Here is a 19,808-nt window from a genome sequence, read left to right on the forward strand (position 1 = left end):
GTATTTTCTATTTTTAATTGAAGATCAATGAAAATCCACGATCTTTGTTTACGTTAGATACTTTATTCTGATTAAAATAAAAATTTCTAGGCTAACTTATTGGACAGAAGTGTTGAAGTCCAAAAACGTTTCTAATTCCTGATGTTTCATACCACATTCTTCCTGAGGTTCCTCCGATATCAAAATGATTCTTGCAACAACAACATTTTCTGGAAATATGATTTTCTTCACACATCTGAAAATTATGACTAGTCATGTGAAGAGCTCAGTGAATATATCGTTTTAAACGAAAAAAATATATCGTTGTTGATTAAACCCTCGGCAGCTTATCGTTACTGTGCCCATAGGCCATCACAGCTTCAACCGTGACAATTAAAGAAGAACCAGCACCTCCACCAATTTTTATTGTCAAACTCACCTGGGCACCACGCAAGGAGCTATCAAAACATTCTCTGATGTCCCATCTTGTATTATTCCTTCAATGAGAATCACGTGTTCGATGGAATCATCTATCAGTAGAGGTTCGATCTGTGTTACAGAGCTCACGTAGCGGCATCTATCTTCAGGTAATTCAGTTTGTTGCAACATGCTCCTTATTAGCTCTTGGGATACATGTTTCCACATTCTGCTTTCTAACCTATAGAAAAAGTGACATTTACACATATGTTTTCCCTCTCTGCAGGATAATCCTTTAGATCAAATTATTACAATCGGTATTTGAGAAACACCCGATGCTCTACGCCACTGTGAAAACGGAAACCAGAATCCACCATATGCAAACACCAAATCATTCAGATGACGCAACTTCCTGCTATTCTATGTTTTAAGCTATTGACGTAACCTACATTAGAACTCACCCGTCATCTGGTTTTTCTTCTTCTTCAATCGCCCTTCTCAGCGTAGCAGACTGAATGAAGTACGCCCTCACTGGAAAATCTACCGTGACCGTTGTAGAAAAGCTCCTTCCGGTTAAGAAACCAAGTAGGCCCAGAGTCATACCAGTAAAAATGTAGTTGTCGAAAAGGGCTCGTTCGAATTTATCCGAGGTTATGTTGTCTATAACAGGTAGTTCCCCGAACGCATGAAGTCTCAGCACTCGCTCTTCGTTGGGTACAAAAAAAACGTTGCATATACCTGAAGTGAAACAATAATTGAACTAAAAGTTTCAATGTCAAAGACCACACACACCAGACGTTACAACATATATTCCCTCAGATTCATCATCTTCACCGAACAGTACTTCTCCAGAATTGAACACTTTGATTTCGGCTTCCCTTAAGAGAGTCTCTTTGCAAGGCTGGTTCTTCAACCATGAAACTTCTCTGAAAATACTTTCTGGGTCATTATCCTTGATCTTTTTGAAGCGTTTGTATTCATTCGTAAGCGTTGCTAGTTTTACATTGAGTGCTGCCTGCTCCATGTTATCTATCCATCCTGAAATATGTAATCGAATTAAATCAAGTAGATCTTTCACCGCACTAGGTAGATCTACTTCGTCGGTAGTTCTAAAAAACTGACACAAGGTAGTTCTACTAGTCGGTAGATTTAATGCGTCAGTAGTTCTAGAGAGCTTGTTTCATTCACAGCGATATAATTCAACAAAAACTTTTAAGCGAATATTTGATTGATTCATAAAAAAATCTCACCAGAAACCGTCAAATTGTCAACAGCTTCAACCATAGCGTCCACAGTGAGCTTCACCGCGTGTTTTGTTTTCACGGTTACAGCTATCCAGAACTTCTCATACTGTATTTTTCTCAACTCATGCAAAATATCGTATATATTCCTTTCTATTTCATTATGAAAGTCTTTCGCCATTCTAAAATCATCACATAAATATGGCAACATCTCGTTAAGAAATCGTCTCTCTTGAACACAGAAATCCTGAAAATCAAAATTAGATAATCTTTCTAGCCAATATTTACTCAAGTTTCCATTTTAAGTGGGTTGCAAAGAACAATTATTTTCCCTTATGAATGAGTCGAACGAACTACTATTTCTGGTAGTTCCAAAGTCGACATATTTGTCTCGCATAGAGAAGGTCAAACATTGAAGTGTCACTTGGATCCATAGAGAGAGTCGATTCTTTTTTTTTAATAACTCACCTTGCCAATTTCGAATGCGTCCAGCAAACGTCGATTTCGCCAACTCTCCACAATTTTTTCGATACCCACTTTTGCATAAATGCAATATTCAAATAACCTCAAAAGTATCGTGCTCTTGAAGATCATGAATAAAACTCTGTTCTCATAGAAAAATTCATCACGTACAATACCCGAGTAGAACAAATTTTCTGCGATGAAACTGATCCATAAAGTAAGGAGCAAACAGAAATCAAACGTGCAGTATTTCGATCTGAAATAGAGAAGAAAATGAAACATTCAAACTACTCTATCAATCAATCGAAATATATAAACTAGAAGTGGAAAAATGATCCAACCTGAAATAATTCTTCAAACCGTCCTTACAAAATGATTTCCCTGTACGGGCTGCAATACTGACAAGACACTCGGAAGTATAAATGGTTAGAAACATAGCGTCGAATGCTATGAGTGCATAGTTTGCTCCACCAGATGTCTCTAAATCAACGCACAGTTGGACTAGAATCCACGCCATATTCGCCAATAAAATCCCTAACATGGATAAGTAAAAGTTATGATTCCTGACAAGGTGATAGCATAATCTTCTCCAATAAAAATTTGGAGGCTTTGATGGAAAGTCACGGGTACCAATATCAAAGCAAGAGGCTTTCGGACATCTGGGTTTGTTTCTTGAACCGTCTACCTGAAATCAAAAACCTGCTGGTTGTTTCCTGTCTTATCGGTGTTGAGACGTCTTAAAAACCTAAACCTCTTATCACACTCAGCCTAAATGTATTGAATTACCTTCTTTTTGAATAACTGCAATATACGATCAATGTTCATTTCATATTTGGGATGTTCATAGGCTTTTTTGATAATCGAATTCAAAGTTTTGAAGGAATTCTCCGATATCAATCCTTTAGAGTAAGCATCTTCCAGCATAGTCTCTCTAGTTTTCAAAAATCTCAAATTAGCTCTCCTACAATAAAATTCTCCAATTACCCAAGTCTACCTGACTATACAGGGCGTTCAAAGAAAACTTTAGCATTTTTTTTTTATCTTTCAACATATTGTTTATATTGGCCACACACTCACCTCTTCATTTTGATGTAATCCACATGACTTGGATGTACGTAGATTTCCTGATTGCAATTAGAACAGAAAGTGATATTACCATCCAAGCCAACTCCTCCGCTATTATTTGAATCGTCTTCGAATGGATTCCTCAAGGTAGTAGCTGTCTCAACAGTTTTCCATGCAGTTTCGCCCATCAAACTACAAAAAAACATGGTTAACAACATAACGAGATCCTTCGGACTGTACCTCTTCAATACTACTCCACACCCTAAATATTGACATATGACATTGATTAATAAAATGGAACTCAACTCATCTACCTTCAAAAAGGTTACAAGTCTCCTTCCGATGTTCTTCAAATATTCCATGCATAGTCCAAGTTCTCTTTCTCGGGTTGGGCATGTAGCGTCCATTTTTAGGAACTTAATAAGAGGTATTAGAGTGTAAACGTTCAGCAAGAGGGATATTATGACCATCCCAGATACGTAAAACAAAATTTTTGGAACTACCATTTCAGTCGATTCATCGTTGGTCCAGGTTAGAAAAATGAAACAAATATTTGCCAGGCTTGGTGCACCGCCCCAAACTGCAACAACTAGACTACGAAGACTCATTCCATATCCTAATCTACTCGTCAAGGGTGCCAAAATTGCATAAATTACAAATCTGAAAGTAAACACATTATAAATGTGTAAATTAAGAACACTAATTTTGTTTTATGCTTAAGATAACCTAACCTCACCTAACCCCAGTGTTAGATGTGATAGTAAGTCATTATCAAAATCTTACCTTCCACAATAAGTTGCACAATAGATCAGAACTATTCTGACATAATCCAAATAATTAGAAACCCATACAGTTTCATAGCCAATAGTTGCTCCAACTAAAGTTGAAATAATGGACTCCACTGTTAAACCGATCAGCTCCCAATATTCTTCCAAAAGGATCTTCAAACTCTTATTTAAGACTGCTCTTTTGCTATCTAATATCAAGCCATAAATAACTATTGCTATCAAACCAGACGTACCAAGGATGAAAGAACAAAGGTAATACGATACCAAGGGCATTGCAATATTGAAGAGTACCCAGTTGGAAACATTTGATGACATTAACATTAACCGAAATAAGAAGCAGTTAATCTTACCAACGATGAAACCTACTAGGATTCCTGAAAAAGGAAAGTTCACTGTAAATGTTAAACTTTACACATTGTAATGATATCTTTCAAGAGTAAATATTATAAATTGAAGAAAAAATCTTACCGCCCAAGGAATATCGCAGAATAAAAATAATAAAATCCGGAGTCATCAACAAATATTTAAATTCACTTAGCAGTATATTATACAAACTAAATGCTACCAACATGCCAAAAATAGTTTCTCCTTCAAGTAAACTCGAAATATGCTGGGATTGATGTCCAAATAATTGCATTGTTGATATATTTTCCTTGGGGTAGATTACAACACAAGCAATTCCGATAATAGCACAAGCAACAATATCCCATGCCTTCGCCAATAAGTACCGTATGGTGATTCCAACAAAAATAACATTGGCAATTAAACCTAGAACATTATTTTAAGAAGGAATTTGTTGCTTTGTCTCTAAATATCTGAAAGTTAACATAATATTGTTTTTGTTTACCTGGTCCTGAAATGAGCAATATCTGAAAAATATTTCTCTGCAGTCCGTGCAAATCTGCATAAAAACACATCTTGTAAAGTATTATAGGAACGACTATAAAGTATACTTTGAACGGCTGCAGTACAGGGAATTCAAAATTGAAATTCGTTTTTGCTAGTCGACAGCACAATCCAACCAATATTCCATAAATCAGAAGCGGCGCATTTATATCTATCGGTATATTGAAACTCTGAAATGATAAAATTCAATTCAAAAGAACATTTCATAAATATTGGATCAAGGGGATTCCCAAATATTCTATGGACAGAAATAACCATCTATGCTCTATATCTATGGGTTTCCCGAGCCCACAGAATATATGCATAAGATATTCTGTGTCCAAACCTTTCACCACAGAACACCAAAACTATTTCTTGAGTTATGTGAATTTGCTAACACCCCAGAGTCATGGGCGTACCCAACGAACGGCAGGAGGGACAGATGCAATTTTCTACTAATAACAACTTGAAACTGATTTTAATGTCTCAATTTTGATGTATTAGAAATCTTTCATTAAACAAACAGTTCTAAAGCTCAAGAGTACATATATCAGTATCTACTGGATTTAAAAATGTTCTCATAACTTACCATTTTAACATATCTGATGATAACTGCAAAAACTAAACTGGAACTGACCAATATAGCGATAAGGCACACAGAAACGTACATCATTTTCCCAATTTTATCGTAATATTAAACTCAGATGGATTTGTAACAATTAACAACAAATAATAAATAACTTTTATTTGATTGTGGAATGATTTTAGGTTCGTTTCTGTTATTCTAACTAACGTGTTAGGTTCTTTTCCAACATCAAAACACTTCCACAAAAATAATACTTTGAAAATTCCATATCTGTCATATTTATCAACTATTCTTCTTTCCATAGTGATCAGATAATCAACAGTTGTTTTAGTTCTAATTTGAGTAGGCATATTGTTAGGTTGAACATAGAATAAAAGATTTTTACATAGAATAACAACACTTTTATTCTCTTCAATTATGATACAATTGTTACTACTCTTCGTAAAATTATATTTACTGCTCTGCTTCTTTCACTTCAGTTCTAACACCACTACCTACTGGTCCATGTCGACGTTCCCAGATCATTCGGTGTTTCTGCTTCATATAAGCCGATAGAACATTATGGTAACCACCAAGGTCACCATCTGAAAAAAAAAACAACCAATGATAAATTTGGAAACTGATCTTTTAGGAACTTAGACATTTTTCACTTTCTTTGCCAAACAAAATGATTCGTACCTACTGTTATTTTTATTGAAATTATAGAAAATTTCAATTTACTAAAACAAGTAACCAATTGAAAAGAGTTCCACAAGGAGTGGAACTAAGTGTATATATTCAAAATACTTTTTGATAATGATAATAAAAGAAAGTGCACAATTTTCATAAAAATCATTTACTCCAATGTACAATTTAAAAGAACCAATTTTATCTGAATTCCTCGTAATCATCTATTCTGAAATCTTCTATTCAACCTGTCAATTTCTTTACCAAGCATTTCAATGTTCTCCTTCAGAATGATATTTTTCAACAATACATCCTCCAGAACAGCTTGTAGTTTAGAGTTGATTTCCAAGGACAGTTCCAAAGTGAGATTTTTATCAGAAACCCTGGCATCAAAAACAGATGCCATCACACCTCCCAACTTAATAAGTTTCAATTTAGACTCGTCCATTTCTTTGGAGGTCAGAGTTTCAGTTCGTTCTTGAAGAAAATAATACTGCAGTAATTTTCTCCTTTTGTGCAGCTGGTAAAACAAAATATCTAACTGATCTTCAAGGAAATCAATTTTTTCTGATTTTCTAACAATGATTTTTTGCAATCTCAGTATACGCTCGATGAGAACATTCTGATTCAACACATTCTCCGGTTGGATTACTTCCACTTGATCATAAGATGGTTCTGACACCCTCGAAGTGGAGCTGTGGAGGGACATAGTAGATGAACTTTTACTCGACCGGTTATCGTCATTGTTATATTTGTGTATCATCATTTCTTTTCGAAGCTCCCTCAGAGAATAATTGTGCTTTTTCCTCATTATGGAAATATCTTCCTGCTGATCGAATAATTGCTGTTTTAAATTCAAGTTTTGCCTAGTCTGTTCAGCTAAATTTTTTTTCAGAGCCTCTAATTCTGCTAAAATTTTCATTTTCTCTTGCTTTTCATCAACAAGCCGTTCAGACAGTGTTTTAAGATCTGCTTTTAATTCTTTGCATGATTTCTTTAATTCATTTCTCTCGACTTTCAGTCCATATATGATACTTTGATAATTAGAATTTTCTGATTGTAGAATAGCATTCTTTTCCGAGAGCTGTTTATTGAACACTAACGTTTCAGTTTCCCGCATTTGACATGAGTGGTAATCAATTTCTAGTTCTTGGTTTTTAAGTTTCAATTGATCTAATGAACAAAGATGTGAAATATTTTCTTCATTCTTATTAGAAACTGATTTACCTAACTCATCCTCGTAATTAAATATTTTGGTCTCCAATTTTTGTATTCTGTCGCTAAAAACATTGTTCTCCATTAGCAAAACTTGATGTTTCGAACTCAAGTCATCTAAAGTTTTATAAATACTCTCTAATTGTTGTTCTTTTTCATTTTTCTCAAGCTCAACTTCTTTCAATTTAGCTTGGCACTGTCTAAAAGTTTCATTCAATTCAGATTGATTTTTTAGAGCGATCTGACACAGCTTTAATTCGTTCTTCATGATAAAATTTTCATTTAATATTCTGTCATTCTCAGACTTCGCATCTTTCAATTCATGCACTTTATTATCATACATGTTTGAAATTCTAGCCTTCTCTTCTACCTGCATCTGCAATTTTCGGTGTAAAGCTTCAATTTCTTTGGTTAATATATTGCATTTCTTTTCTGCTTTCTCCTTCAAATCTTTCTCATTCAACATTTTTCTTTCACCTTTAGCAAATTTAAGTGTCATTTCTTCCTTTTCTTTTAAAGCATGATCTCTCAACATTTTAGCTTTATCCCAAGCCTCTTTTACTTCTTGAAGATTTCTATGCAACATTGTACATTTACTTTCCAAATCCTCAGCTTTTAAAAAATATTCGTAAACTAATTGCCTATATTTTTCAATACTTTCATCGTGATTCAAACCAATTTTTAAATCCAATTCTTTTTCTAAAGAATTTGAATAAATTTTATTTCGTATCATTTTTTCCTCATTTTTTTGTAGCTTGACATTCCCATATTCTGAACTATCGTGTGAATTCAAAAAGAAACATGTATCGTTTTCCATAACTTCTGTTAGTATGAATTGAAAAAACCTAACATAAATGATGAATAAAACTTAAAGTATATAAATGACATTTGTCACTGGGACAAATAACAATTCATTTCTTAGTATATATCATCATATCATTACTCTGAGGTATATATAACTCAACTATAGATAAAAGAAGAAAATGTATATATAAATGAATCACTCACATTTGATGAACCAATTTGTGCTAGCTTCTTCATAAATATCTAATAAAGGTTTACACTTCTTCATGTGATCTGGACCTTCGTATATTACGCAATGTTCAAAACGTTGACGTAGAATACTTAAAACTTGTTCGTCAACTTGCCTGAAGAAAAAAAATATGGTGTAAGACCGGCGTAAGTATCAAAATACAGTTTAAGATACCTATCTCTTCTGTATTGTAAATTAGCTTCCATATAGCAAACTGGATCATCAGTATAGCATTCATCTATTGACGGTACACGACGAAATTTCTGGTGGTACCATGGATAGACTTTCTGGTTGGGTTCGACAATTGTTTCTTAAAAAGTATCTATTGAGTAAGGCAGTCTTCATCATTATATAATTCAACTAACCTCGCACCCATGTAATAGGACCATCAACAGCATTGTATACTGTGTACATAAATTTCATAAACAAATTATCAGGGACTCCTTGCTCAGGCATTCTTCAATGTTAGAAAAACAGTCTGAGGGAAATTATTTTAAAAGGTGAAAAATTAACATTCAACCTATAAAAGTCATAGAAACTTAAGTGTCAAGTTGACATCATAGACACTGATATAAATAATAGATCACATGTATTTTCATTTAATCTATGATATAGCAGGGATGTCAATGACATATCGATGTATTTTATCGACAAATATGACATCCGCTTTTTTCGCTATTCTATTAATACCATTAATAACGAATATCACATTTTCAAACTTTATTCCAATTGGTTTAAACGAATAACATTGTATTAAAACTATAGTACGTTTACTTCAAACTGAACAAAAAGGAAAACGTGAATGATTCAATCAAAAACTCTTCTATTTTGAATGAGATTTCTCTTCAATTCATCAAACGGATCAGGTTTCTGAAAAAAATTAGAATATTAAGGATCTTTCTTCGTTGGTTTTTTTATTGTTATCAGCTTTTGTGGGAGAGGTCTTATGGATAACCTATAAATTGTTATCTCACCTCTGGATTGTTGATGTTCACCATATCACTGCTGTTGCTTGAGGCATAAGGTGAAATGCCCACAAATTTCACATTTTTTGTTGGAGTTATGGTAGCCGTTGTTTTTCCAGGAGACTTCAGAATGCTTTTTGGACTAGTTTCTTTCGATGGTCCTTCAGCTTCTATGACTTCATCGTTCTCTGGTTGGGAATCCCTTTCGCGTTGGATTTTCGGTTGATCTAACATAGAAGACGAACTTTTTAACGTCAAATAATGGTTACGCAAACGTTGATGAAGATCGTTCTTCTTTTTGTTAGCGGCCTCTATATCGGCGAATTTCTTTTTTTCAGCTTTATCCTTCTCCTCCAGATTTCCCTTTAAATCCCTCAACTTATTTTCCAAGTGAACTTGCAACGTATTCCTCAGGTAGTTCAATTGGTCTTTTTTATCCGAAAGTTCTTGCGGAAGTTTTTCCATTTTACTCTCGTATTCTTCCTTGGTTTTTTCTAGCAAATCTTGTTCTTTTTCTGCACTTTCCAGCTCTTCTTGTTTTTTCTTAATCAGATCTTCTGTTTCACCAGCTTCAGTTTTTAACTTCTCGATTTCATTTTGATCGTTTTCGTTGGAATGTTTTTGGAAGAGTAATTCGTGTTGTAAATTTGAAAGGGTGTTCTGAGCTTTCAATAGAGCCACCTCTTTTTCATGATTCGTCTCAACCAATTCGTCGTGTTCTTTTTTAGTTTCCATGATTTGCTGTAAACAAACCTTGTTTAGCGAGAAATGAGTTTAAATATTGCGAAAATTCCAGTCAATACGTGTTAAATAGTATTATCACTATATCTACTGAGTTCCATAATATTTCAAATGATCAAAAGATCTACTGAACACCATGAAATGCAAAACGATCATAAGACCTACCGAAATCTATGTACCTAGAATGTTCACAAGATCTACTGATTTCGGGTCAAATGTTTTCTGAACACAAGTAGGAATGTTCATAAGACCTACCTTCATGATAGCTATAATGTTCACGAGATCTGCTGAGTTACATTATATCTAAAACGGTCAAAAGATCTACTGATCTTTAAGGCACTTGGAACTATCAAGAGATATTCATATTTATTATTTATATGAGAAATCGGTACCTCATTTAATGTTTCAAGCTCTTTTGCAAGTTGCTCTTGCTCCTGTTCCAAATCAATCAACTCCATTTCATTTACATTATTTTCGTCATCGTCATTTTGGTCGATTTTAGACAGTTCATCTTGTAAATTTTCCAACTGTACTTCGAGACCCAATTTTTCTTGTTCAAGTACTGCTACTTGTGTAGCCAATTCAGCTGAACTAAGAAAATGTTACAATTCTAGTTAAAAATGAACAATTAACTTACAACAAAATATTACATACTTCGACCAATCGTTCGAACTCGTATTTAATATTCTGTGTTTCGAAATATAGGAAACTGTTTCTATGACCACGGAAAATCATAGAAATGAAAAACGTCAAAAAAAGCAACGCACTTCGAATTTTGAATGAGGGTAAAAGAAAAATTATTGAATCACAAAGTAATTTACCTCTTCAATAATCCATCACGTTTGGTCTCTAGGTCTTGTATTTTCAAAATTCGAGATTTCAATTCTTCCCTGTTCTTCAAATTGGCATATTCGAAAATTTCCTTTATTTTGGCGGAATTCCTGGTTTTTTCTTCGTTCTTTTCTTGCAGGTTCTGATCGATCTTCGACAATTCATCTCTGAGTTGTTCTTCTTCTTTCAAAGCACATTCCAAATTCGACTTAAGCAATTCTTCCTCAGCTTTAAAACTGATGCGTAACTCGTTCAATTCACTTTTATGTCGCATTAAAATCTCCTCGTATTCGGACTTCAAGCTCTTTAAGTCACTTTCAATTTTGTTACCTTCGGTAATTTTATCATTCATCATCTGACAATTTTCTTCGTGTTTCTTCACTACCTTTTTTTCCAGTCCCTCAAACTTCAATTTACCCATTTGTTGTTCAAAACTATCGATGTAACTCTTCAGTACGTCGACAATTTGTCTTGTAGCTTCAGTAAAATTTTTCAGTCCCAAAAGTTTATTCTTTTCATTCCTCGCATCTATTTCTTCAAGACGTTGCTTATCTTTTTCGTGCAAAATCTTTTCCTTGAGCTTCTCGATAGTCTCTTGTACCTTAAATGTCCAATCACCAATAAAAATAAAGAAAATTAGGGAAATATTACTTGACACTTTTAGAAACACGTAATCGTAAAAAAATTTACCCACCCCTGGATTTTCGCATTTCACCATTTAGGCTTAGTTTGTCGCGAAAAATAAATCGAAGCATATTACCTCAGACATTTGCTGTGCCATTGAAGATTTCATGATTTTTTTCAATTCTTCCATCTGAATATATTGTTTAGTTTCTTCTTGAACCAACGTTTTCACATCGATTTGATGTTTCAAATTTACACCAATTTCGACTCTTTGCTCTTGAGATTCTAATTGTTCTTCGATCATATTATTTTCCTCTTCCTGTATTTCCATTTGATTTGGACCCGAAAGAATTAATGGCTGGGACTCCTCCTGAAGAATTTCCTTAGAATTTTCATGCTCCAAAGATGTTTCGACTTCCAAGAGCGTTTCAACTTCCATTTTTTAGTTGTACGCGCGCAGTTGAAGTATCTGAATGAAATGATTATTTCGGACGATCTATTTAGTATTTTCGGCTTAGAATTATTGTAGTATCTGCAACAACAATCGAAATAAACAACAATTCTATGTATTCCATAATTTTCAAATATTTTTAATTAGAATTCTATGGTGGCAAAAAACATAGAGTAAAATAAAGATAATTGCATAATTTTAAGGCCTCTTATGATCAAGCCTTTGATTTTGTAAAATAGTTTATTAAAATAAAAATCCTACTTGATTTAGGAAATAGTATTTATAGAATTTATTCAAAAAATTAATCGAAAAGGTTGATTTGGAGCAGACCTGATGATTGACAGAAAACGTATTATGATCGATGGTCATCTGTTATCTATCATCGATATCTTTTATGATAGTGGTTAAGTGATTTTTCAAGTTGACGCCTTATATCTTATAAGAAATTCCAAATAAATTATTTCAAGTGAGTGGAAATATAAATTACTTTTATATAAAATAATAGAGTACCACTATAGATAATTGCAAGTTTTTTAATCTCTATGAAAAATCCAATCTCCTATTCAATTTTCAAAAATGATCAATAAACAACTTTTGCGTAATTTTTTTGTTGTTAAAAAACCCGTAATATTTTTTTGCGCTTTCATCAAACCCTCAACTTTGTGAGACGTATCTAAACTTACCCCTTCGTCACATCTTAACCTTATTTCCTATTTTTAGAAAGAATCTGAGTCATCTGTGGAGCCATTTGGAATCTCATTAATATTCCAAAAAAATGTCTGGAGACGCTGTTACCACTCCTGATGAACTAGATCATGAACCTGAAAGTAACTACAAACCCCCCCCTGAGAAAACTATCGATGAAATATTGAAAACTGATGAGGAAGATGAGAGTCTCCGAAAATATAAAGAGGCATTGTTAGGAAATGCGCAAACTGGTACTATTATTGTTGGTGAGTTTATATAATTAGTTAAAGTATGTTTAATGCAATTGAGATAATTTATTTTCAGAACCTGATAATCTAAAAAAGGTTATAGTGAAAAAGTTAGTTCTGGTTGTTGCTGACAGACCTGAACTTTCATTGGACCTTACTGGAGATCTGAGCAAATTGAAAAAAGAAACTTTTACCATTAAAGAAGGTGTATCTTATAGAATTCGTATAGAATTTATCGTGCAGAGAGAAATCGTTCATGGTTTGAAGTATGTACAGAAGACCAGCAAACTTGGAATTCCTGGTGAGTAAATATTCAAAGACGAAATTTTTATTGGTATCATTTCCAAATATTTTTGTTTCAGTCGATAAAATGACCCACATGGTTGGTTCCTATGCTCCCAAAACTGAAATGCAATCTTATACCACTCCCCCCGAAGAAGCCCCATCTGGTTTGATGACAAGGGGTGGTTACACAGTACATTCGTTATTCACAGACGATGACAAAAATGAACATCTTAAATGGGAATGGACATTTGAAATAAAGAAGGATTGGAAGGACTAACTCGTTCGTAAAATCAAAATTTATTTATATGGTAAGAATTTGTGAGAAAATGGAGTTGAATAAACTAATGACGGAACCTTCTGAAGATGGTTTTACACCATCTGTATGTGATTCCATCTTTAGAAAAGCGTGTAACATTAATTTTAAGGAATTGCTCGAACGTAACATGGCACATTGCTGAGTGTTTTTTTTTTATTTCAGATGTAAAGACTACATCAAAAGTATTACAAGTTTAGTCAGCGCCCAAGTGTCAAATTTTTATACTCTGAACCTTTATATACAACCTTTTCGAATATTTACCTGAAAGAATTCAATATGCCTTAACTTATATTACGTATAATCTGCATTTTAATGTACCGAAAAACTCGCTCCTTTGTGCATGTTAAGCACCAGTGGTATGTGTACGCTTTATTTTTGTATATGTTTTGGTAAATTTTAAAATAGGAGTATTAGCACCCCCGATTTTATACAGTGCATTTTCAAATGAAGATTCGATTTAGACATAGAAGTATTATTTTCTTCCTAGTTTCGTTTCATTACATGCGAATTTTTAGTTGGGAAAAAGGTTCTTTTTCTGTTTGTACTAAATGAGCAATTGCTACATAAGCAATAAGAGTAATTTTAGGAATACGGCTTTAGATCACTTAAGTGCAAACAAATGTTCAAAACCTTTCAAGAAAAATTTTTATCAATGAATTGAATAATTATTTATAGTTGAATGCTTAAGAATCACCCATTTTTTTATTGCGATTTGGAGATAACAGTGTTTATAATTTCTTATGGACTTTTTGAGAAAAATAAGCTAGCGTTTGTTTAGATTATGAAGCATCAAATTTCTCCAAATGTTCATATTCTCAAGAAGAAATTTCTGTTTGATAATGAAATGCTTTTTGCTTAGAAATACAATGAGGTTTTGAATGCTTCTGAGAAGATGAGCATTTAGATATCGTGGCAATTTTATTACTCAAATTGTGATGTAATGAAACTTCATAATATGCCCATATTTTTTTTGGTAATTTTCATTTGTACAATCATTTTATATCGATATACATATATATTGTTTGTCATGGAAAATAAAATACTGATGAAAATGAATTTTTGGTTTTCCTATACCTTTTCCTCTCTTCAATAAAGAGATACGATCCTACCAGTACTGGGATTTTTTAAATTATCCCATTTTATCAGCTCATCTAGATTCCATGAATGAATCGTTCCAAAATGTTTGAAAATTCGTTAAAAATTGCCAAATTTCTTGATAAATCTTTTTGGAGTTGGACAAACCACCATACTTCCCTGATATTGCTCTAACGGACTTTTTATAAACTCTGAAGGTGATATAAACCATAAAAGAGAAATGAATGATAGTATCGTCTATTCTTGAAAAACTTTCTTAAAAAAAAGATATTGGTGGTTATATTTCAGGAGTTGATATGGAAACTTGTGTAGAATTTAAGGATTTGATTTAAATTGAAAAGATTTAATCAAAACGCTGGGATAAGATTATGGTAAAATATTTATTCCTTGTATACAATATATTCAACAAAATAATACAAATAAATATCTAAGAACTAGAAATCAGACTTCTAAATCGATCAGTGGAATAAAACAGAATTAGGATCTTCATTATCCATTTGCCTAATGTGCCGCAAGACATCTTTTTTAGTAATAACACCTAACAACCGACCGTTATGAGTGACTAGAGTTTGTCTGAGACCCAATTTCCTGAACATATCCACAACAGTTTCCATAGGTGTCTGATCCGTGATAGTGATAGGTGCCATATCTAATATCTTCTTGAGTTTCAACGGAGGAGACCCCAAATTTTGGGGGGAGTTACTGTTAGTGAACAAAACCATGGATTTACCATTAATACCTTCGATCATCCGTTTAGCATTGGCTATGGCTAAATTTAGGTCTCGACGAAGAACAAACCCGACTAAATACTGATTTTCAGTGGAAACAACAACCGGATATCCGTTATGCTCGGTTTCTTTCAGTAGAGCCTCGATGTCCTCTACTGTCATTGTATCTTGAGTTATAACACTCAACAGCTCGTTACGTTTGGGTTGCATCACATCGGCAGCCAAGGAAGTGTGCTGGAACTCATCTTTGGAGTCTAAAAAGGGGTAACCGTTCAAGGCTATGTGGGCATCGTAGATGCCTTGTTTACCCAGGGCATCACCCACCCATTTGCTAGCCATGGCGGCTGCCATCAAAGGGACTATATACCTTACCCCTCCGGTCAACTCGAACATAATCACCACTAAAGAAATGGTCATCCTGGTGACTCCTCCTAATACTGCAGCAGCCCCAACCATTGCGTAAAGACCAGGTGTTATGCAATCGTCCCCTGTTGAACATTCACCGGTAAACATCCAATTTTTGGGGTAATAAAACGCCAATTGTTCCATAGCGATGCCCCATATCCTACCAACGATAGCTCCCAAACACAGACTGGGAATAAACAGCCCGCAAGGTACCTTAATACCAAAAGTGAACACCGTCATTATAAGTTTCAAAACTAACGCCATAATGAGCAGGTAGATTGCCCTGTGAACCCCCTGACCTGCTTCGGCAATTTCTATAGAATTCACATCTGTAAAGTTACGATTGTAATCACACAAGTAGTCTAAATTCGAAATACCGCACTGGCTGAATAACAGATAGATCAGTTGGGACATACTCATCCGGGTGTACCTGTTGGGGTAGGCTACGATAGCAGTGATGAGTGTTACAACGAGAACCTCTGTGACTGGGTACTTACCGAGCCTGGAACGTTTTCTATACTGACACCAATATAGATTGGCTTTTATGAATATGGTGGCTATGATTCCTCCAACTATGCCTAGACCGATAAACGGTATCAATTCTGAGAAAATCCAAGGTTTATTATACTCTACGTAAAATAATACTGAATGTTCGTTTCCGAACGGATTGATTGAACGTAAGATGAATGCGGCAATTAGAGCGCAAAAAAATGACCTCCAAAGGGTTTTAAGAGGAAAATAATAACTAACTTCTTCCAAACTGAACAGAACACCGCCGATAGGAGCGCCAAAGGCTACAGATACTCCTGCTGCTGCTGCAGCAGATAATATCTCCCTCTTTTTCGCTTCGTTGCGTCCGTACTTTGGAAATAAATATGACAAAATATTGCCAATACAACAAGCTATGTGAACCATCGGTCCTTCTTTACCTAAACTAAGACCAGAGGATACGGACAAGATCAAACCTACACTTTTTATGATAAGTGTCCATTTTCCAAGATATCCTCTGATAATAAAACCGCTGAGTATTGTTTTGATTTCAGGTATTCCAGAACCACAAGCGTATGGGGCAAACATTCGTACTAAAGATGAAGACAGAGCTGCAAAAAGAAGAGCCCACATAATGTAGAACAAATAGGATATTGTATAGGCTGCAAAACCATCATTTTTATTTCCTAGAATTTCCGACCAGGTATACCAGTGTGAACAGTTTCCATTACCAAAGCCTGTTTCATTAGATGACCAACAGCACTGTTCTTGGTTTAGCCAGAAAGCTTGGGGGCAGATACCGAATTTGAGATCAGACATCCAACTAGCCCCAATATCTATAACACCAGCTACTATGCCTGTACACAATCCTACTAATAGCACACAAAGCCAACCAGACCATGCATCATGAGCTCCTTCAACCAAATTCCAGAGAGAATCTTGTTTTCTCTTGACTAGATGCCTATGTCTCATACGATCTCTGGCAATATCCCTTTGCCAATCAATAGTATGGAAATCATCGTATTGGCCAATGCCGGGTATTTCAGAAGAGTCCTGTACGCCCCCAAAAGAAATTGTATATTGCATTGCTTCATCATCCTCGTCGTCTGGAGAAAGATTGCGTTTGTAACCATGATTGGAAGTTGAAATTTCTACCATCTCTTCAGTGGGGGTGTATGTTGCTCTGTTTCCTCCATTTGTATATTTTTTGCTTACTGATTGGTATGTTGGAGATGTTGGTGATGCTGTGGAGCCTGAACTAGTCTTTCTTAGTGGAAACTTTTCCATAATTAGGTATCCATTTACAAGTTACTAACAAATCAATGTTGTTCTGCAACAAAAATGTTACTGAAACATATCATAGTTTTTTAAACAATGTTAGTACTTTGTGATTTTGATGTGATGTAATTGTATGAAATTACTAAGATCAACAATTATTAATAAACATGATTCTGCCTCTCTTTATTAAAAACTCTTTTAATCCTCCCTCAGATTTTCTTGATTTGTCTTCATTGAAATCAAGTTCGCCCACTAGCAATTTGTGAACATAGAGTAGAAAATAATAAATAATTACCAAATTATGAAAATCTTCCTGAATTTAACGTATATAATCATTATGGATTTAGCTAATTTAAAATTGATGTTATTATAAAATTTAGTCATAATAAATAAAAACTTATACCGATTTAGATAAAACTACCGTGTTAGGCATAATAATCCGTAGACACAAAAATAATTCTATGAAAACATGTCTATGAATGCCATCCAAGCACTCTAGCCTTCCTTTCATCAACTTCACGTGTTTTCTATCTCACGGTGAAGAGGTTAGCTCAAAATGTCGAAGAGAGGTAAGTTTCAGTAATATTTTTTAAATTTAATGTAAGATATAATATTCCTACTATATACATTTAGCGTGTATAGTTATGAACTTGTATAAACTAGATATTGTTATGCATATTTTTCATTTTAGGACGTGGTGGTTCCGGAGGAGCCAAGTTCAGGATTTCCTTGGCCCTGCCCGTAGGAGCTGTGATCAATTGTGCTGACAACACAGGTAATTATCATGATATATATATTTAATTCACTTTAGAACCTTATATTCCATTGAAAAATTTTACCTTCAGTTGTGGATAATCTAACAGGTTATTGATCTCTTAAATTCTATTAGAAGATGCTTAATTTGCGGTTTAAATATTTTGTTGATTGAACTGGTTGATTTGTTTCAGGAGCCAAAAATCTATATGTTATCGCTGTCCAAGGCACAGGCAGTAGGCTTAACCGCCTTCCAGCAGCTGCTGTTGGTGACATGTTGGTAGCAACAGTAAAGAAGGGTAAACCAGAATTGAGGAAGAAAGTAATGCCTGCAGTAGTTATCAGGCAGCGTAAACCTTTCCGTAGGAAGGATGGAACATTCATATATTTCGAGGACAATGCTGGTGTGATTGTTAACAACAAAGGAGAAATGAAAGGTTCTGCCATCACTGGTCCAGTTGCTAAGGAATGCGCAGATTTATGGCCCAAAATTGCATCAAACGCGGGATCTATAGCATAGTTATCTTGGATACTTCTTAAAATAAAATAACAACAATAATATTGTGTTTTATTCTACTTCTTAATCACTCTGTAAAATCTCGAGTGTTGAGAACCAGACAGTTTTTTCAGAATATTTAGATTTAATGTTTTGAATTTTCTCGAAAGTGTGACATCAGGCAAACGACTAAAAAATTAGTCCTTGGGAAAAATAATAATTAGGTCAATTCATGAACATCGTATAATATCATAAAGAAGTAATAATAAAAAGTTAATTACTTCACCTGTTTTTAAGATGATAAATTGGAAGGGAAATCATATAGATTTCGGCCTCCACTATTTTCTATTGTAATGATAAAAAATAATTTTGAATTCTTAAAGCCTCGGTAATATTTCCAAAAAAAACTTAACTATGAATTCGGCCAGATCAGCAAATAATAGAACCTAAAATATCAATACCTATAAGAAAGAATTCACAAATATTAGTGTTAGTTTAATGGCATAATATTCAATGATATTAATTTTAAAAAAATGTTAATCATAGGTTACTTATTTAAATTTTGGTCTTTTTATATTGGTTATTAATTTAAAAGGAAGATTGTACTTGAAAATATTCAAAATAGTGACTGAGTGCTATATAACTCTTCAAGCACTTGAAACATCTATATTTTTTGATAATCTAGTTTTTAACTATATGAAATAAAAAAGGTATGCTTCAGAGCTGCTTATAATAAATAAAAATAATTATAACAGAATATGAATTATTTATGCATAGATATATCTATAAAATATTCTATCCAACAAGTGTTTGAAACTTTGTGAAAAGGGTATATTAAAGTATGAAATAAAACAAAGTGATTTCCATAAATATATATTTTTTTTATAATGAATTCCCATCAAGAATGAACCTAATCAATATATGTATATTAATGTATGGCTGATATAACCTCAATTTTAATGAAAGAATCCTTGAAATATTTGTTTAAATAGAAAACTTTATAGTAATGAAATATTTAGTAATTTATTCTGATTCAGCTAAGTATTATACGGTAAAATTTTGTTATTATTATTATTAAG

At 33.8% G+C, this 19,808-nt stretch overlaps 7 protein-coding genes across 9 annotated transcripts; 2 read left to right on the forward strand and 5 right to left on the reverse strand.

The window, feature by feature from the left end:
• Positions 1 to 52: 52 nt before the first annotated feature.
• LOC123681810 (sodium/hydrogen exchanger 10-like) lies at positions 53 to 5,680 on the reverse strand. Of its 3 annotated transcripts, XM_045620107.1 has the most exons (14): positions 5,427 to 5,678; positions 4,800 to 5,028; positions 4,421 to 4,720; positions 3,948 to 4,326; positions 3,471 to 3,824; positions 3,177 to 3,356; positions 2,886 to 3,060; positions 2,441 to 2,784; positions 2,106 to 2,355; positions 1,647 to 1,884; positions 1,189 to 1,434; positions 858 to 1,134; positions 419 to 637; positions 53 to 235 (listed from the first exon to the last, which is right to left on the reverse strand). In XM_045620107.1, the coding sequence occupies exons 1-14, from the start codon at positions 5,508 to 5,510 to the stop codon at positions 97 to 99; spliced, it is 3,414 nt and encodes a 1,137-aa protein (XP_045476063.1). In that variant the 5' UTR covers positions 5,511 to 5,678; the 3' UTR covers positions 53 to 96. The 3 variants fall into 3 exon arrangements, with proteins under 3 accessions (XP_045476063.1, XP_045476064.1, XP_045476065.1); XM_045620108.1 differs by lacking the exons at positions 53 to 235; positions 419 to 637 and having other exon boundaries at positions 895 to 1,134; positions 1,194 to 1,434; positions 5,427 to 5,680; XM_045620109.1 differs by lacking the exons at positions 53 to 235; positions 419 to 637 and having other exon boundaries at positions 954 to 1,134; positions 1,187 to 1,434; positions 5,427 to 5,679.
• A 129-nt stretch (positions 5,681 to 5,809) lies between these two features.
• Positions 5,810 to 8,890, reverse strand: LOC123681817 (NADH dehydrogenase [ubiquinone] 1 beta subcomplex subunit 10). The gene is made up of 4 exons (XM_045620118.1): positions 8,703 to 8,890; positions 8,512 to 8,647; positions 8,313 to 8,452; positions 5,810 to 6,007 (listed from the first exon to the last, which is right to left on the reverse strand). Exons 1-4 carry the CDS (start codon positions 8,791 to 8,793, stop codon positions 5,877 to 5,879), a joined length of 498 nt encoding a protein of 165 aa, XP_045476074.1. The 5' UTR covers positions 8,794 to 8,890; the 3' UTR covers positions 5,810 to 5,876.
• Positions 6,240 to 8,272, reverse strand: LOC123681813 (coiled-coil domain-containing protein 186-like). The gene has a single exon (XM_045620111.1). The coding sequence runs from the start codon at positions 8,119 to 8,121 to the stop codon at positions 6,310 to 6,312; it is 1,812 nt and encodes a 603-aa protein (XP_045476067.1). The 5' UTR covers positions 8,122 to 8,272; the 3' UTR covers positions 6,240 to 6,309.
• Positions 8,891 to 9,044: 154 nt separating the features above from the next.
• Positions 9,045 to 12,050, reverse strand: LOC123681812 (trichohyalin-like). Its single transcript, XM_045620110.1, has 5 exons — positions 11,635 to 12,050; positions 10,865 to 11,475; positions 10,436 to 10,634; positions 9,312 to 10,043; positions 9,045 to 9,207 (listed from the first exon to the last, which is right to left on the reverse strand). Exons 1-5 carry the CDS (start codon positions 11,935 to 11,937, stop codon positions 9,145 to 9,147), a joined length of 1,908 nt encoding a protein of 635 aa, XP_045476066.1. The 5' UTR covers positions 11,938 to 12,050; the 3' UTR covers positions 9,045 to 9,144.
• Positions 12,051 to 12,259: 209 nt separating this feature from the next.
• LOC123681816 (rho GDP-dissociation inhibitor 1) lies at positions 12,260 to 14,541 on the forward strand. Its single transcript, XM_045620117.1, has 5 exons — positions 12,260 to 12,415; positions 12,670 to 12,902; positions 12,961 to 13,185; positions 13,247 to 13,477; positions 13,648 to 14,541. Exons 2-4 carry the CDS (start codon positions 12,725 to 12,727, stop codon positions 13,444 to 13,446), a joined length of 603 nt encoding a protein of 200 aa, XP_045476073.1. The 5' UTR covers positions 12,260 to 12,415; positions 12,670 to 12,724; the 3' UTR covers positions 13,447 to 13,477; positions 13,648 to 14,541.
• Positions 14,542 to 14,941: 400 nt separating this feature from the next.
• LOC123681818 (H(+)/Cl(-) exchange transporter 5-like) lies at positions 14,942 to 17,725 on the reverse strand. The gene is made up of 2 exons (XM_045620119.1): positions 17,587 to 17,725; positions 14,942 to 17,532 (listed from the first exon to the last, which is right to left on the reverse strand). The coding sequence occupies exon 2, from the start codon at positions 17,487 to 17,489 to the stop codon at positions 15,039 to 15,041; it is 2,451 nt and encodes an 816-aa protein (XP_045476075.1). The 5' UTR covers positions 17,490 to 17,532; positions 17,587 to 17,725; the 3' UTR covers positions 14,942 to 15,038.
• A 204-nt stretch (positions 17,726 to 17,929) lies between these two features.
• LOC123681819 (60S ribosomal protein L23) lies at positions 17,930 to 18,792 on the forward strand. The gene is made up of 3 exons (XM_045620121.1): positions 17,930 to 18,049; positions 18,172 to 18,255; positions 18,428 to 18,792. The coding sequence occupies exons 1-3, from the start codon at positions 18,037 to 18,039 to the stop codon at positions 18,751 to 18,753; spliced, it is 423 nt and encodes a 140-aa protein (XP_045476077.1). The 5' UTR covers positions 17,930 to 18,036; the 3' UTR covers positions 18,754 to 18,792.
• The last annotated feature ends 1,016 nt before the right edge of the window (positions 18,793 to 19,808 follow it).

Source organism: Harmonia axyridis, chromosome 6 (genome assembly GCF_914767665.1).
Source record: "Harmonia axyridis chromosome 6, icHarAxyr1.1, whole genome shotgun sequence".
In the NCBI taxonomy this organism is placed as follows: domain Eukaryota; kingdom Metazoa; phylum Arthropoda; class Insecta; order Coleoptera; family Coccinellidae; genus Harmonia; species Harmonia axyridis.